Raw genomic sequence first — 17,717 nt, 5'->3', positions numbered from 1 at the left:
ACTGACCTCTTTAAGGGAGACGACGCCCACCAGGCGGCCCATGCTGGTCACATAGGCGTGATCTAGGCCCAACAGGGAGAAGATAGTGTGAGTCTGCAAAGGATAACAGCATAATGAGCTGGGTACCAACTGTCTGGTTTCACCTTGACTGATTTGCACCTTATGCAGGGACGTTTGCTCCACCAGCTGGAAGGGCGCCGGGTCAATCTTGCAGTTCTTAAAATCCACCGGCTCGTCCAGTTGCTGCTCCTCCCACTCGGCAATCTGAGACGACAGAAGACATGAGTCACAGTGCACGACCTGTCTTCTTCCGGGTCTGGTTTTAATCCTCAAGAGCAGGTCTCACCTCGGTTGGCGTCATCCCGTCTTCTACTTCAGTCGAGTCCTGAAGAGACAACATCCATTTATGTACAAAATGAGTCACTAAAAGCATTCTACAATTAATGTGCTAGATTTAAATAGATTTAAATACACCTCACGGTGATACTTGGACTAAAATGCCAAAACAGGAAAACAATGAGGAGCATAAATGCTAGTTAATACATGACAGCATATCATAGCAATCTCCAAATACCATGCAGGTATGCCTCATGGGGACTGTGAGGACATCAGTGTGCATCCTTGCTAAATCTTTGCTTTTCTGCTCAGGATCTCGCTGTTGATTTTGTTAGCGATTAACAGTAAAAATGGTCATATTTTGTCCATTCATCCATCTTCTATGCCGCTTATCCTCAATATGGTCGCTGGGGTATGCTGAAGCCTATCCCAGCTGCCTTCAGGCGAGAGGTGGGGTACACCCTGGACTGGTCGCCAGCCAATCGCAGGGCACATATAGACAAACAACCATTCACACTCACATTCATACCTATGGACAATTTAGAGTCTCCAATTAACCTAACATGCATGTTTTTGGGAATGTGGGAGGAAACCGGAGTACCCGGAGAAAACCCACACACGCACGGGGAGAACATGCAAACTCCACACAGAAATACCCAAGCGGAGATTGGAACCCTTGTTTTCCCGATCTCCTGACGGTGTCGCCTGCATGCTTACCACTCATCCACCGTGTGGCCCCTGTTACATTTTGTTATGTGTTTAAAAAAATGTTAATGGGAAAATAATGAATAATAACAGAATCTAACTGTTTATGAAAAACGTGAAGCCATAATGTTAGTGAAATATTAACATCTGTATCCTCATAAAACTTCAAGACATTTTTGTGCAATCCTGCTAACGAACCAAATCGTGATCAAAATACCTCTCACCTCGCACTTGGCGTAGGTATAAATACCCATTTTGAAAAAGCCATTTGCGGGGATGCTGTGACAAGGGAGTGTGAAGATGTGTCTCTCTGCATTGACTCACACGTTGTCATCCTTCACAGTCACACCATGGGATGCACTTTACAGAGGCTGCGTGATGTCATTTCTGGCCTGGGTGTAATATGCAAATGCAAGCCAGTATAAATCAGCCACCATGACCCTCCAAGTCTCCTTGAGAGTTTCAGCTTCATTTGAGAGAAACATTTGGCTTTTACGGGGCCTGCCGCAGACAACATGTCTAACGCCTTTTAATGAGCAGCCACCTTGAAATAAAACTAAAGATCTTGACGCTTGATGAAACAAAAAAGTTTTAAAAGGTTGAGCGCATGCATTTGACACACAGATATTTTGCTCTCTCTACGTGTGTCGCAAGGCAACAGTTACCAGGCAACTGTCTCTAGGCGGCAGACAGGCAATCTTACCGCCATGGAGATCCTCACACGTTTGGGCTTCCTGCTTGCAGAGGAGGCCGGCCCAGCTGTGCTCTACCCGCCACGAGTGACAAGGGGGCAGACATCAAGACAACGTTAGTGACAGCGGACAGTTCCAGGCTTGGAGAAAGTTCCCCTCAGGTGAGCAGAGTGCTGCTGACAGGTTGTATTAATGAGGCTCAAGGATCAATGGAAGGCGATGCTAATGCAACACTGGATGACACATGCGACGCCACAAGGGGGGCTTATGGAGAAGTATATTTTGCATTTGTTAAATCCAAAACACTTCTAAGTAGCTTACAGGTCTCTTAAAGCACTCTGCCTGACAGTGTGTGACGACAAAAAGGACAAAAATAGTGCCCAAATACGACTTTTGCAAAGAAGATATAACTTTGTCAAAAAGTATATTTCAAACATTCATGCGCCTCATGTCCACCTCTGACAGTTTGACAGTTCCCTTCTGGAAAAAATGAAATAAATGGTTGTAGACAAGCACAATGCATCTCACCTATTGGTCTGCTCTAAATCGCTCCACCTCAAATATAAGACGACATGTCTTTTTTACATTTTTGTGTGGGGAAAAAAATACTGCTTTATATTTCAGTTAACTGGAAAGGACCAATTTTGGTAGCACCTCTGCCTCACAGCCGGGTGGTCCTTGGTTTGAATCTGACCTATGTGTAGTGTTTGTGCGTTCTTTGTCCCCGCGCCTCCCACAGTCTAAAATAAGCATATTAAAAGTGCCAGATTATGCAAAAAATACTTTTTAATGGTGGTCTGACAGTAAAATGTTCCCTAGAGCCTGTTCAGGAGCACCAAACGTGAGATAAATCTATCATCTCCCTCACTTTTGAGAGAAGAGGCAAAAATTTTGAATTAAAAAAAAAAACAAAACTCCTTTCTCATGGACGTAGATGTGATATCGCCTCTGATATCGCCACCTCTAGCTATCCTGCCCCGTGTGTACGCCCACCACTTCACGGATGACAGCTTTGTAAACAGTCAAAAGGAAAAGAAATCGAGCTATTCTTGCGTTTATACGCAGCTGTTAGTTTGGAATTCATGCGCGTTATACTTGCCACACTGTTGTTTACAATAAACTCATCAGCAGTATTGATGCTGACTCAGCAATTCGAGCCCTACTGCTATCGCAACATTGGTTCTACTGCTGCTGTGTTGTGCATTGGTTGTGCATGTTAATTAATGACCCTGATGTCAAAGAGCTGTGTTTTTCCTTTCCACTTTCCACTTTCTCATGCTCTCCACATTATTATTCAAGTTCAAAAATGAACTTGTTATATCTCGATAATGAGTTTTCAACAGCTTCTCTCCAATTATTGTCTGCTTCCAATTAGGTAGTTTTGGTAGGCTATAATTAGAGAATTTAAGGCAGGGGTGCCCATTACGTCGATCGCGGTCTACCGGTAGTTTGGGTCGATCGCATAAACGTCACTTTGTAGATGTCATATGACATCAGTCAGCTGACATTAAGCTCCCCTCCTGATTCGCTCTTGCTCCCCTGTGACAATGTTGAATAGACGTCTCAAACAACACACAGAGATGCAACTTTCATCTTTATTATTACGATTACAGATAAACTAACTCAGCGGTAAGATGTGTAAATCTATAACAAAAGTTATCCGTTCACTTGTATCGGCTAGTTATGCAAAAAAAAAAAAGTGAATTGTTTGAGGGCTTTGCTTCGCGTCATGAACTCCACTATAGAAATGCGTGTTTTTGTACTTTTCCCTTTCTTGAACTATTATTTCATGATGAATTGGAAAATGTGCCCGTTGCTGAAGCTTTTTTAATATCTTGCCTTGACTTCGGCTACATTGTCTTTTGCATAGTCATTTTAATTTCTTGTGTGTCGCTAATGTTTGATAGTAAATGCTAACTGGACGCAATACATGAACTGTGTGTCTAATGAACGCTAGGTAGCTATTTTGAATGACATATTCTGGGTACTCGGGTTATGGACACAACTATTGAGGAATTACGTGTAATTATGTTCATTGCCATATTGAATTGAACTGTGAATTATTTGTGAATGATATCAGCTACTTTGATTACCTTGAAACTGTTAATCTGTTAAACTTGGATGCTGGAAAACTGCGTGCACCCCGATATACATGTACAATGTACATAAATACTCATATTTATCAGAACAGCAAATATATACGTATTTTCTATATTTATAGTAGGAGGTAGATCTTTGGGACTTGGTCATTTTAAAAGCAACCCGCAGGCTGAAAAAGTGTGAGCACCACTGATTTACACTATTTGTGGGAGCTGTAAATTCGATCTTCTATTTTTCTTAAGCAAATGGGCAAACCTAGCATAAAGTTGCTGTTAAAATGTGAGTGTAATGTTAGGACTGCAGCACACATAGCTATGCTAGTGTTGCTAATGTTTCTGTCCTCCTGTCCCACTTCTTAATGCTACGTTGTTGTATGTGATATATGACATTTATTACATTGGGCAAGCCAAAAATGGCTTGACTACATTAGGTGACAGCAACATTGTGTCAACACTCACTTGACCCTTGATCTCTGTCGTGCTTGCTCTCACCTCCAGCAGCTCCTTGTTTTGGTCAGCGCAGGAGAGCGTCTGAGAGCCTAGGAGAGGGAAAAAACACATTAAAAATAGACTTTAATCATCTAACGCTCTTTAATGAATCATTGTTCCTGCGTTCGCAGCGATGACGTACTGTTCGGCGTGTCAGTGTTGCTGATTGCAGACACAGTTTTTAAAGCCGATTTGAGAGGGAGCTGCTGAATGTTGGAAACCACTGCTGGGCTGAAGGAGGAAGACTCCTCTGTGGAGATCTGGATGGAAAACACATTAACACAAGAGAGCCACAGACATAAGCATGCACATGCATATATAAAAAAACAAACCAAAAATGAAATGAAGGAGCACGTGCACAGGAACCAAAGAGACAGCATGGGTAAGTGCACAGAGAGACACACAAGACAAGCGTGTTAATGTCAACTGAAAGGACATTTTATCAATCAAAGCACTTACCACCACTGTGTTCCATAAACTCCATCTGTGCCCTTACCTACTGCTACATGCTTCGTACATGCTGTGTCTCATTCTAGTACTACCATCCCACCCCAAGCCAGGCTCCTCCCCCGGCCCAGCCCTCCGGGACGCCTCACACCTGTTGGGTGCTCACCAGGAAGCGGACCCCTTGATGAGCATTGATGGCGGCGTGGCTGCAGGGTGAACTTGGTGTGCTGTCGCTGGTCAGGCTGGGCAGGTGGTCGTTGGTGTCGCTGTCCAGGGCCAGCTGGCGCAGGTAGGCCAGGCGGCGCTGGCGACCCAGCTGGAGCGAGAGCAGAGACTGGAGCTGCAGCTTCTCAATGGAGCCTAGGAGGATCATCGAGTCTGGAGCGTGAAGAAAACACGTGGCATTAACATTACATTTAAAAAAAAAAAAAAACTCCAAAAATATATATTTCTTTGACGAGCGATTAACGAACGAACGTCCTGTTTGACCCTTGGCCGACGCCGTAGTTTGAGGAAGCATCGGTCACCTTGCAACTACAAGCGGGAGCAAATATTGAGCAGAAATGGAGAAAGAAAAAGCTATTTATTTTGGTAAATTTAACTTCAAAGACCAAAGTTCTACTGTCGCTGTGATTGAATTGTCACAAACTATGTCTTGCCAGTGAGAAGCGGGAAGGTACTGAAGCCGGTATTTTTTTGCCATTTATACAGTGGTAGCTTGGCATACGAGAGTCCCAACTAACAAGTGTTTTTTTTTTGGAAGCGAATTTTTGGATACAAGCTGCTACTTACCGACAGGCATAGCCAAGGACAGCTATATATGGGGTTCTGTCAATTCAGAGCCAGCAGCATTAGCAGTGGTAGCACTAGCTAGTCAGCAACACGTTAGTAAAACATACGTACATTATAGCGATCTAATTTATCTTATTCATTATGTAATATGAAAAACTATGACAGTAACATCATCAAATTAAAAGCATGAAATGAATACAGACCCACCATCCACCAGTACGAGCCTGGACTTGTTTTTCAGAGAAGTTGTGTACCACAAATATGCACATTAGCACTCAATAAGATGATCAAATCTTAAATCCTGTATGCATTCCCACATAGTATGAGCATTTGGGACCAAATATGAGGTGGAAAAGGGTAAAAATACAGTATAGTAGTCCATCTGTATGAATTTTGCTTGGAGATGAATAAAGTATCTATCTATCTGTGCAGCGTGTGAGAACGGGAGAAGGTGTGTTCAAGGACAGTCAAAGTGGGACAAATCGCCGCTCGCATTAAGCATTGAAAAACTGGGGGATTTCTAACTGTATATTATTTTGAATAAAATAATAGCCCATATTTCAAAATTGATATCCCTTTATGTAACATTTGATGTAGTTATCATTGTAGTTGCGTATCAAATTAACCACAAAGAGATTTAAATTCCTACTTATTATAGATAAAAACTTTTTTTTTCATCTGCATTAATTATGAGTTAACTATGGACAAAATGTGATTATTCCAATTAAATATTTTAATCGACTGACAGCCCTAATGGTTAGAAATTAAGTTGATGCAAAGATTTCCAGTTTGCTCAACCATAGCAAAACAATAAAACACTGTTCACACACTTTGTCCTAAATTAATAATTTTTGTAATTCCAGTCTATGTCAGCATTTGTCTTACAGCGTTCCTGCCGGCCGACCTTCCCTGTCCTTTGTCTGCTGTGTGGGGCAGCAAAACTCTCTTAACCAGGTTAGCAAGCAAACAGCATTATGAGTGTGACTGACATGACCTTTTTTGGGGAGCACAAATTCTTCTTAGCAACAAGTGACCGCATTTCTTGGTATGCAGTAGACCTAAGAGATTAGTGCCCCACCATTTCTTTACATAAGTTTCATAGAACTTACCTATGGATTCAACCAGTGCGAGCGTCTTAAGCTGACCAGTCAGCAGCATCTCCTGCAGCTCCCGATAGGACGAGGTTAGAGTTATGTAGCGCACATCCCGCACCATGATGTCCTCCACACGGATATTATACTTCCTGCAAATGCGCAAAGAGGCGAGAGGTAGAGAGGTTACGTGAATGAGAAGGTCGTCGGACAAAAGGCCGAGACTCACTCGTGATGCCCCATGCCTAGCTCTGGAAGATAGGGCAGCTTCTTGATGCGGATGATGGAGTCGTACAGCGACGGCTGGAGCGCCTGGGCCACGGCGTTGGCCAGGATCACCGCAATCATCACAGGCAGGATGTGCGAGATCTGACCGGTCAGCTCAAAGACAATGACCGCTGTGGACACGGTGTGGGTGACGGCCCCGGACAGCGCCGCAGCGCCTGAGGAAAGAGGGGGGAAAAACGTTTTTTTTCTGCCCTCAATACAGGAATATATTATTTATCATTGTGGAATTATGATGGGCATAGATTTAATTTTTTTATTTAACCAATTTATGTCACCTCTACCTAACAGTGCAACTTTACGGTTACAGTGACACTTTACTCATACAACTTTACAGACTGATTTTTTGTTTTCAGCTAAAAAACGTAGCGACGTGAACATAAGATGAGCCTTTTTCAGTACAAATATTTTTTCAAGATGAAATCAACATTTCAGTGAGCAACGTTAAACAAAAACAATATTAGCGGAAGGGTACGCCGCAGCATGTTGTTCCATTTTGTTAGACAGACTGCTGCAATTTTATCTGAAAGTGATTTTCTATTACAGGTGTGCCAGAAATGTGATGTTGGACCTAAGTGGGATCAATTTTAATCAGTCACATCCCATAAACTGCTACGAGGTAATAAAAATGTCAAAGCGGCAGCCTGAAAGAAGCGCACATGCCCTGAAAATTGGTTATGAAGCCCAAATTGATAAAATATAAAGACACTGTGAATCAAATAATTATAATGCATATGGAGACAAGAGGATGACTCACCGACTACTGCATAACCGCCGGGGACGATGGGATACACACTGCCGTCAGCATGTATACCGTCAGGAAACATGGCGGCCATGACCTCTCCAACCAGCCTGCCAAATGCAGCACCTGGCCACAGTCAATAAATTATGCTTTTTATTCTCTTATCATAGGAAGAACTTGTTGTTTCATGCAGGGTGTTACTCACCAATGAGGAAAACTGGCATGAAGGCCCCGCATGGAACGGGCATGGTGGTGGCCACGGCGGACATCCAGAACTGAGGAGGAGGAGACTGTAAGTCAGGGGTGTCCAAAGTGCGGCCCGGGGGCCATTACGGCCCGCGACTGTTTTTTTATTGGCCCTCGGCACATTCTTAAAATACAGTTAAACAAAAACCACAAAAAAAAGCAGCAATTTTACAAGAGTAAAGACAAAGTATTAGTAGAATAACGTCATAATATTAAGATAAAAGAGTTGTAATATTATGAGAAACAATATAATGAGGAACAAACAAAGCAAAGAATAAACTTGCAATTTCAGCTTGAGCAAAAGTTATAATATTATGAGAATATGGTCAAAATATTATGAGGGTAAGACATTACAAGAAAAAGGTACGAGAAGATATTAGCAAAAAATTTTTTTGAAAACAAGCAAAAAAGTGAAAGGGTTTATACTAATAGTACACTTTGTCACTGATAACACAAAGCTGAGATGCATTTTATATTAAAAAAAAATATCTCAGCATATCTACATGGCTTGGTTTGAGAAATGTAAAAGTGGCCCCTGCATCTTGTGATTTTGCAGTATGCGGCCCTCAGTGAAAAAAGGTTGGACACCCCGGCTGTAAGTGCATTCAATCATCACGTGTGTGTGTGTGTGTGTGTGTGTGTGTGTGTGTGTGTGTGGGGGGACGCACCTTCATGATGATAAACAGTACGAGCGTGATGAAGACGTTAACCTGGGGGTGCTTCCAACCGTGATGGTGGCTGATATAGTCGAACTCCTCCGCCACACCCTGACGGCACCATGTGCGATTGTCAAAGAGTGCCACCAGAGACTCATGCTGCGTCAACTGAGGTCGCAAAAAAGACGAAGCATCACCAAAGTTTAGTGGTTTGTTCTGAAATGATGTTTCTTCCTTTGAAACAGTCGCTAATCATTCAGCAAGAGTAGTCGTCTTTTGTCCTCACCTGTCCCGCCATAAACTGCCCAAAGCCCGGCGGGAACGTGAGGGTGGAGACCAGCAGGGTGACGAGCGCTGGGTACACCAGGCGCCTGACAGGAAGAGAGGGACTGTGGGGTCATTAATGGGTGTGCTTGTCACAAAGATAGGGTAGATTTACTTTGAAGTCCAGGTGGTGAGGGAGTCGCTGCCATAAATAGCTCCTGTGATGTGTGGAACTGACCCAATTAACATGGCAACAGAAGACACCGGGCCGATTTTAAGCACAAGTTTGGGGGCACCAAAGAAACAATTTCAATTTTGCAGACTTAACTGAAATTTTGACTTTGAACTTGAGCAAAATATTAAAGACGAGTCATATATAGTCTGCACAAAGCTACACTTTATAGACAAAAGGACTGTATTGATTTGAATATAAGACGACCTAGAATGTAAGACAACCCCTTTTTTTCAAGATCTGTTTTTGGAAAAAAAGTATATATAAATAAGACAAAATAAAAAACATGTTTTCAATGTGAGTGAAATAAAAACTGGTAGATTGCAATCTTAGCTGCTTTACGATTATTTAATGTCTCTGCTTCATTATCTTAAAGCTCCGCCTCTGTTGTTTGCTAACCTGCTCAACCTCAGACATTTTCTTCTCTCCAGGTCACTGGAGTGATGGGAAGAAAAGCTCTGACTTGCTTGAGGAGAAGTCATTCGGCACCACCTGATGGTTTGCATGTATAAATCTCTGTACCCCGAATATAAGACTACACTTTCTTTTTTAGACTTTTTTATAGGGTCTTAAATTTGGATCAGTGCGGTATTAAGACTTGTGGCAATTGTAGAATTTGGTTCAGAGATCACTGATTGTTTATCCCGAACATGTTTGATAGGGTTCTTCCACACCAAATCCATTCAAACATACTTATAAAAGCCTTGCATTGTCCAAAATATATTGGAGAGATTAAAAATTAAGATTCAGGGGGAACTTGTGATTGATAGACTGATTAAATTAATTTAATCAGAAAAATTTTGTCCATATACAGTCGTCCCTTGTTTATCGTGGTTAATTGGTTCCAGACCCTGATCGCGGTAAGTGAATTTCCTCCAAGTAGGATTCAATGTTAATTGAATATTTTTGTCGTTAGACTCTGTAGCTCTTCCAAAGTTAGTTTCGTAGTTTGTAAATACCATTATTGGAGCCCTATAGACATGAAATAACACCCCTATAGTCACTTTTACGTTCTTATTATTCTTTGCTAACAACACATTGCCCAACATTAATAAACAGCCTACGGGATCAATGCAGGGCCACAAGATATGGCCGCCGCTCTAAACATAGCATGCTACCAAACTAACTAGTTAGCCTCCAATTTGTTTAGCCTAAGAAGGACAAAGTAAGAAGCCAAAAACCATTGGAGAACTTTTTTTCTGTATGTCATGTCGTAAATGCCATGGCTGACTCCATGCAGTGTGAAGGTAATGTAATGTAATGTCATGTCTCATTTACGTAATATTACTTACACCTAGTGACCAGAGTACTACATAATAACAGCCCAGAAGTCAACCACAAAACAGCAATCATTTATTAAGTAATTATTTTTTTAAAAACCGCGATAAAATGTGGACGTGATGACTGAACCTCGAAGTAGCGAGGGACGACTGTAAAGTTAGCAGCACTGAAAGAGATTGGTGATGATTGTAGCCATGTGACCTTGCATCTTTATCCCTATCAAAGTGTTAACGTTAGACATCTTTTAAAATCAGTTGGGTTCTTGCTGTGATCCCTGGGCTACACTATATAGTGTGTACAAGCGAACAGCAGGTTGACTGCCAATTGTGTATAAAGGATGAGATACTTACTTCCGCAGTAAGAGCTTGTTAATGGTCTTCTGCTTCCTCATGCACTCCACAATGTGCCGGTTCAGGTACACAAAGAGGGCGCCGCCGAAACCGCAGGCAATCCTGCAAAAAGCAGTAGCAATGACACAAGAGACTCCGGAGACTTTTTTTTGGACCTCTGTTTGTGTCCATTGACTGACTTTCTCTATTATAAAGTCTTGGTTTCTAAAATTGTGTAAATCAGCAGGGTAAAAAGTTAATTTCATGCCTTGATCATCAAACACAAATCAAGCCACGCACTCGGCAGGAATGTGAATGAGGAGGCTGAAAAGGCTGAGGCGTCCTTAGGAACTGCTTGGGGGATCAAGTTTAAGCTGGCATCACTCCAAAGACACGCACTCACCCAAGGATGGCGAACGCCGGCAGCTCCTGAAGGTCGAAGGGGAAATCCAGACGGAAGCGGGTCTTAAAGAGAGCAGTGATGGTCTCTGGGGGGGACAAAAACTTACATTTAAACACTCGCCAGTCATGTCATTATTCACAAAATCAAAAACAAGTTGGATTAAAATGATTAAAAATTGTAATCAAATTAGTTTTCAAATGAATTAATCATGATTAATCACCATTTGCAACTTTGTCTGAAATCTTCCCATGGCAGGACAGGATTACAGTCGTCCCTTTATCGCTTTTAATTGGGTCCAGACCCGACCAGGACAAATGAATTTCCGCGAAGTAAGTTTCAATTTTAATAAACTGAATATTTAACATGTTGGACATGCCATCACTGACTCCATGCAATTTGGAATGCTGAATGAAAAAATTCAATCCCACTTTTTTTTTTTTAGCTGTATAGTCTGAATATTTAGCTTGCTTTTATCTCACTTATTTACCTAATTTTCTTCACATTTGAGGTACAAATTAAATGTTTTTATGTATTTTTTAAAATTCTAAATTAAAATAAGTGATAAATCTAAAACTACATGCTACATCTAAATTTAAATCTGACATCTAAATATTAAATCTAAACACAAATGTTAAAATAAATCTTAAATCTAAATACAAATATTAAATTTAAATATAAATGGTAAAAATAAATCCTAAATATAAATATTAAATCTAAATATGCTGTAAATGGTTAAATACATCTTAAATGTAAATATGTATAAATGCTAAAATTAAATGTGAAATCTAAATCTTAAATATTAAAATTAAATCTTTCACACATATGCAAATGAACCACGCCTCTCAGCACACACAGACACACCCACATCTGTGTGCTCTGAATGCGGAGGGGACGTGTGCGTCTGGGAAGGACCTGAACATGGCCAGTTCTCAAGCAGGAGAGATTGAACGCGTGGTCATAGCAGGTGTGCGTGCGTGTGTGTTCAACTGTCTTCCGTGTTAATTGGCTCCCAAGTCCAGCTGTGGCAGTTTGGTCATTTCCTCATTGAGCTTCATCTAATGGTTGAACTGCAAAGTTTTGAAATTACACCATCGCCAGTGATATCAATCATGCCATGTCAATCGTGTTGTATATCACGCAAATTAATATTCATCCATGACTCCCCACAAATATCAGCGTAGCTAAATGATGACGGACACTTGCAAGATTGTGTTCATGCAGAGGGTCTTGGCTTTCTCCAGCTCTTCATCTTCCTCCTTAGCTATAAAGAAAATTATAAAGAAATGATAAATAAAATTATTTAGCTACTATAGCTATTCAACATTAATAAAAGGAACAAATATATACATTAGTAAATATATTATATACTCTATACTTTGTATGCAGCACAACTTTAAAAACACATCACCCAGATGCTCAGCAGAAGTGGTGGTGGTGACAGAGGTGGAGGCAGTGATGGGGATAGAGGTGGAGAGCCGCTGGTTCTTCTGCAGGTACTGTTGCAGTTTGTGCATCTTTCTACCTTTGTATATTGTACAGCCAAGGGAAATGTGGACCAGAGGCTGAGGACAATGAGCTTCATAATGGACATCGCCTCAGAAAAGTGTGGAAGGAACAAGGAACAGCGTGTCACCAAGACGACTACTGCAGTACAGATTCCAAAGCAATGCAAAGCAAAAATCACCCAACTCAGACAAGAACTAAGAACACTTAGGAACCATTACACTAAGTCCCCAACTAACGAACACAATTGGTTCCAGACGACCGTTCTTAAGTCGAATTGTTCTTAAGTAGGGGAAAAGTTAATATTACCAATGATATAGGTACTACATGTACGTGTATACATATACAGTATATGTGTATGTATGTAAATATGAGTTTGGATGCAGTAGTAATATTAAACGAGGATAATGAATGAAAAAAACAATAATAAAAATGATATAATAATACGTAATGATAAATGTTATTTACCTTTGAAGAGGAGTGGTTTAGCATACGTTGTTGTGGTGGAGGAGGAGGAGTAATTGAAAAAAAAGGACAAATGGTGGTCGTTAGACTCTTCTAAAAGAGGTAGTGTTCTGTTGGTGGTGTAGAATTAAGCAGGCCTATTAACTCTTCATAAACTTTAATCACACGCTCTGTCCGGGTTGTATCATAAAACTCTTAGCCTTCCTCTCTCCTCTTCCTCGTCTTCCTGTATCTGTTGGTCCCATTAGCAGTGTCACGGTGCCCTCTGCTGGTCAAGCATGTACCAGTATAAATATGGGTTTGCCGGTCAAGCATGTAGCAGTATAAATATGGACTTATCAGGCAAAACACATGAAAAAATATTCGTTCGTATCTCCGAATGTTCGCATGTCGGATGTTCGTTAGTAAGGGAATTAGTGTATAAGAAAGCAGGTGAGCAAGACAAGGCGGCCCTTGCAGAGCTTAGAGGTGTGGTGCCGAACAGGCCAGCTACTCTTCTCAAAGCTGAGTGGCACAGAATGAGAGGAAAGAAGAGGGCCCACAAACGCGGTGCCTTCATTGCCGATCCATTTGGGTTCACTAAAAAATTGCTGAGAGAGAAATGCAGTGGTCAACTCACATGTCCACAGAGGAGCACATCAATCACTACCTCAGTAACGCCTATAGTGACGGCTTGAGAGAGCAAGATCTTGGGTACTGTGCTGCTCTCATATGGCCACCTGAACCCAGCATCATGTTTAACATCAATAAACCCACCCTTAAGAAAGTCAAAGAGGTCAGCAAATCTGCCAGAACAAAAGGGCCCCAGTGGAGTACCATATAAGGTCTTCAAGAACTTCCCAAGGCTTCTGGAACGCCTTAGGAAGATCTACAGAATCATCTGGAGGAAAGGGAAGGTACCTCAGCATTGGAAATACACAGAGGTTGTGTGGATTTCCCAAGGAGGAGAATGCTAGCAGAATCGAGCTGTTGAGGACAATCTCTCTCCTTAGTGTTGAGTGTATGACCTTCTTCAAGATCGTTGCCAATTGTCTGATGGGATTTCTCCTGAAGAACACTTACATTGACACCTCGGTGCAAAAGGGAGGAGTCCCGGGCGTCCCATTGAGCACACAGGAGTGGTGACTCAACTGATCCGTGAGGCATGGGACAGTAAGCGGAACTTGGCTATCCTGTGGCTCGACCTTGCCAATGCTTATGGATCCATACCACATCCACATAAGCTGGTGGAGCTGGCAATGAACATGTACCATGTCCCAGAGAAGATACAAGAGCTCATCCTTGACTCTTATAACAACTTTAGTCTAAGGTTGTCCTCCAGGACCTCAACATCGGAGTGGCATCATCTAGAGAAGGGCTTCATCACCGGATGTACAATATCTGTGTCCCTGTTTGCATTGGCTAGGAATATCCTCGTGAAGTCGGCGGAAGTTGAGTGCAGAGGTCCCTTGTCCAGATCTGGAACCCAGCAACCCCCAATTAGAGCATTTATGGATGATTTGCCTGTATTCTCAACATCAGTACCCGGGTGAAGGTGGCTCCTCCAAGATCTTGAGCGACTCATTACATGGGCAAGAATGAGTTTTAAGCCTACAAAGTCCAGGTCCTTAGTCTTGAGGAAAGGAAAAGTGACTGACCAGTTCCGCTTCACGCTGGGAGGGACTCAAATTCCATCAGTGCCAGAAAAGCCAGTGCTTTTATTGTTTTTATTTCAAATATTTTACTGTTCTAAGTGTCTTTGTTTTTATTTGATCTTTTAGTTTTGACTATAGTAATTTGTACTTTTACTTATTATTTATGGTTTTACTAGTCTGTGCAGCACTTCGGAAACAGTGTTTATACAGTGCTATATAAATAAAGTGGATTGGATTGGAAGCCAGTTGAACAGAAACATTGACAGAAGCGCTCCTTGGAGTGCAGCACGCACGCCTGCCATAACCACCCGTTCAATCGCTCCTGCTTGGAGAGAACCGGCCATGTTTAGGTCCTTCCCGGGCGCACACTTCACCTCACCGCCGCATTCAGGGCACACAGAGATGTGGGCGTGTTTGTGCACGCTGAGAGGTGTGGGACATTTGCATACGTGTGAAAGTTTTAATTTCAAAATGTAAGATTTTGATGTAACATCTAAATTTCGCATTTATATATAACATTTATATTTAAGATTTATTTTAACCAATTCTATTTAGGTTAAATATTTACATTTAAGATGTATTGTTAACATTTAGAAAATTAGTTATGTGACAAAAGTGAGTTAAATATTCAAAATATATAGCTAAAAAAGTGGGATTGAATTTTTACATTCGGAACCCCATTAATGCGGTGTGAATCTAATCTAATCTAATAGTCATGTCTCATCAATGTAAAATTACTGACACCACAATACTACATATAGCTTGTCTTTCAATATATTTTGACTAATAATAGTCCATAGTCAACCACAAAACAACAATAATTTATTAATTCATTTGTGAAAAACTACGATAGACTGAGGGGAGCAATGTTTGAACCGCGATGTAGTGAGGGACGACTGTATATATATTTATATGTATTAACAGCTCAAAATAAACTGAAAATTTAAGTGTATAAATAATGTTTACAACAAAAAATAGCAAAGAATAGCAAAATATCAATTAAAAAAACCCACTACAAAACACTCATTGATGCAAGCCTTGAGTTGGGCAGGGATAGCACAATGTTCTGGAAGGTTCCGGATAGTTCCTTCTTAAATTTAATCCAAAATCCACTTTAATCCAAAATAAACAACCCACAACAACAACAGACAAGTTGTTTGGCTTATTAGCATGCCTGGAAGCAAGGAAAGTTTCATCTCCAACCTGAGATGTAGGCTGTTTTTTTTAAAAATATATGTAATATAACTTGACCTACGTTATTACAGTACAGTATTATCTTTGGTTGTTGTAATAAACAAGAGGTGAAGAATATCATCGTGCCCCCCCGCATTCTTCAATTTTTTATGTGACGCGGGCCTCAGTGAAAAAGGTCTGGACACCCCAGATGTAATGTTTCAAACATTACCCAAAGGTAAAAAAAAAATGGAGTCGTGATATACCTTCTTCCTGGTTCCATACCGCCAACACTCTGAAGATGAAGGCACTGAAGGTAGCAGCGAAGAAGCCCCTCCAGTAGTTCCTCACGGCAAAAAAGGTGGACGTGACCTCAATGCTGAACAATACTCCTTTAGCACACACAAACACACAAACTTCTTGAGTATGTAAAGACACTTCCTTGCAGAGGGCCACCAGTCTTTTAAGGTCTCCTTAATTACATGATTAAAAAATCATGATTTTGCTAATCACCTCCAGTAATGATCTTTATGATTTTGTCATAGTTCTGTCATCTTACCTCCAATGGGGGCAGCGAAGCAGCAGCCCACACCCACCGCACAAGCAGCAGACAGCATTTCGGTGTTCCTCAACTCGTTCTGTCCAATTACAGTAATATATCGAGACGCAAAACAAACCGTAAAACATACTGTGAATACTGAATAACACATTGACCTAAAAGAGGATGTGGTGTTAATTGGAAGCAGGCGTTAATTGGGCTGTTTGAAAACCCAATATATACAGTCGTGTGAAAAAGTGTTTGTCCCCTTCCCGAGTTCTTATTTTTTTGCATGTTTGTCACTTAAATGTTTCAGATCATCAAACAAATGACAACACAACCGAACACAAAATGCAGTTTTTATATGAAACTTTTTATTTAGGGAGAAAAAAAATTCTAAACCTACATGGACCTGTGTGAAAAAGTGATTGCCCCCTAAACCTAATAACTGGTTGGGCCACCCTTAGCAGCAACAACTGCAATCAAGCGTTTTGTGTGGAGGAATCGTGGCCCACTCATCTTTGCAGAATTGTTGTAATTCAGCCACATTGGAGGGTTTTCGAACACAAACCGCCTTTCTAAGGTCAAGCCACAGCATTTCAATAGGATTCATGTCAGGATTTTCACCAGGCCACTCCAAAGTCTTCATTTTGTTTTTCTTCAGCCATTCAGAGGTGGACTTGTTGGTGTGTTTTGGATCATTGTCCTGCTGCAGAACCCAAGTTGGTTTCAGCTTGAGGTCACAAACAAATGGTCTCTCAGGATTTTTTCGTAGACAGAAGAATTCATGGTTCCATTTATCAGAGCAAGTCTTCCAGGTCCTGAAGGAGCAAAACGGCCCCAGACCATCACACTACCACCACCATATTTTATTGTTGGTATGATGTTCTTTTTCTGAAATGCTGTGTTACTTTAACACCAGATGTAATGGGACACACACCTTCCAAAAAGTTCAACTTTTGTCTCATCAAACAGAGTCAGAGTATTTTCCCAAAGGTCTTGGCAATCATCAAGATGTTTTCTGGCAAAATTGAGACGAGTCTTAATGTTCTTTTTGTTCAGCAGTGGTTTTCGTCTTGAAATTTAGCCATGCAGGCCATTTTTTCACACAGGGCCATGTAGGTTTGGATTTTTTTTCCCCCTTAATAAAAAGTTTTAAAAGTTGTGTTCACTTGTGTTGTCACTGACTAATATTTAAATTTGTTTGATGATTTGTAACTGAATGTAATTTGGAGAATGTCTCTGCCATGAGAAAGTGGAAAGGAAGTGGCCCTCAGAAATATTGGAACAGTGAGGTCAGTTTATTTTTGCTGCA

General features: G+C 41.2%; 1 protein-coding gene and 1 long non-coding RNA gene across 14 annotated transcripts in view; one reads left to right on the top strand and one right to left on the bottom strand.

Moving 5' to 3' along the window:
* clcn2a (chloride channel, voltage-sensitive 2a) overlaps positions 1 to 17,717 on the bottom strand; it is a 76,711-nt gene that overhangs the window by 5,865 nt on the left and 53,129 nt on the right. For 8 of the 13 annotated variants that reach the window (XM_054756424.1, XM_054756372.1, XM_054756462.1 and 5 more), the window contains 17 exons: positions 16,424 to 16,502; positions 16,131 to 16,256; positions 11,090 to 11,174; positions 10,708 to 10,809; positions 8,867 to 8,969; positions 8,593 to 8,748; positions 7,884 to 7,953; positions 7,694 to 7,804; positions 6,881 to 7,094; positions 6,670 to 6,803; positions 4,920 to 5,146; positions 4,464 to 4,581; positions 4,292 to 4,371; positions 1,745 to 1,807; positions 347 to 385; positions 160 to 264; positions 7 to 93 (listed from right to left, as the gene is read on the bottom strand). In XM_054756424.1, coding sequence (XP_054612399.1) covers positions 7 to 93; positions 160 to 264; positions 347 to 385; positions 1,745 to 1,807; positions 4,292 to 4,371; positions 4,464 to 4,581; positions 4,920 to 5,146; positions 6,670 to 6,803; positions 6,881 to 7,094; positions 7,694 to 7,804; positions 7,884 to 7,953; positions 8,593 to 8,748; positions 8,867 to 8,969; positions 10,708 to 10,809; positions 11,090 to 11,174; positions 16,131 to 16,256; positions 16,424 to 16,502 — 1,899 coding nt within the window. The remainder of the gene's footprint in view (positions 1 to 6; positions 94 to 159; positions 265 to 346; positions 386 to 1,744; positions 1,808 to 4,291; positions 4,372 to 4,463; positions 4,582 to 4,919; positions 5,147 to 6,669; positions 6,804 to 6,880; positions 7,095 to 7,693; positions 7,805 to 7,883; positions 7,954 to 8,592; positions 8,749 to 8,866; positions 8,970 to 10,707; positions 10,810 to 11,089; positions 11,175 to 16,130; positions 16,257 to 16,423; positions 16,503 to 17,717) is intronic. The other 5 variants (XM_054756409.1, XM_054756400.1, XM_054756416.1 and 2 more) reach the window with 5 other exon arrangements.
* LOC129169795 (uncharacterized) lies at positions 6,397 to 9,601 on the top strand. The gene is made up of 3 exons (XR_008566474.1): positions 6,397 to 6,514; positions 7,872 to 7,970; positions 9,508 to 9,601. It is a non-coding gene; the product is annotated as an uncharacterized LOC129169795 (long non-coding RNA).

The sequence above is a fragment of the Dunckerocampus dactyliophorus genome, chromosome 2 (assembly GCF_027744805.1).
Source record: "Dunckerocampus dactyliophorus isolate RoL2022-P2 chromosome 2, RoL_Ddac_1.1, whole genome shotgun sequence".
In the NCBI taxonomy this organism is placed as follows: Eukaryota; Metazoa; Chordata; class Actinopteri; order Syngnathiformes; family Syngnathidae; genus Dunckerocampus; species Dunckerocampus dactyliophorus.
This window is presented reverse-complemented; position numbering and strand designations above follow the sequence as displayed.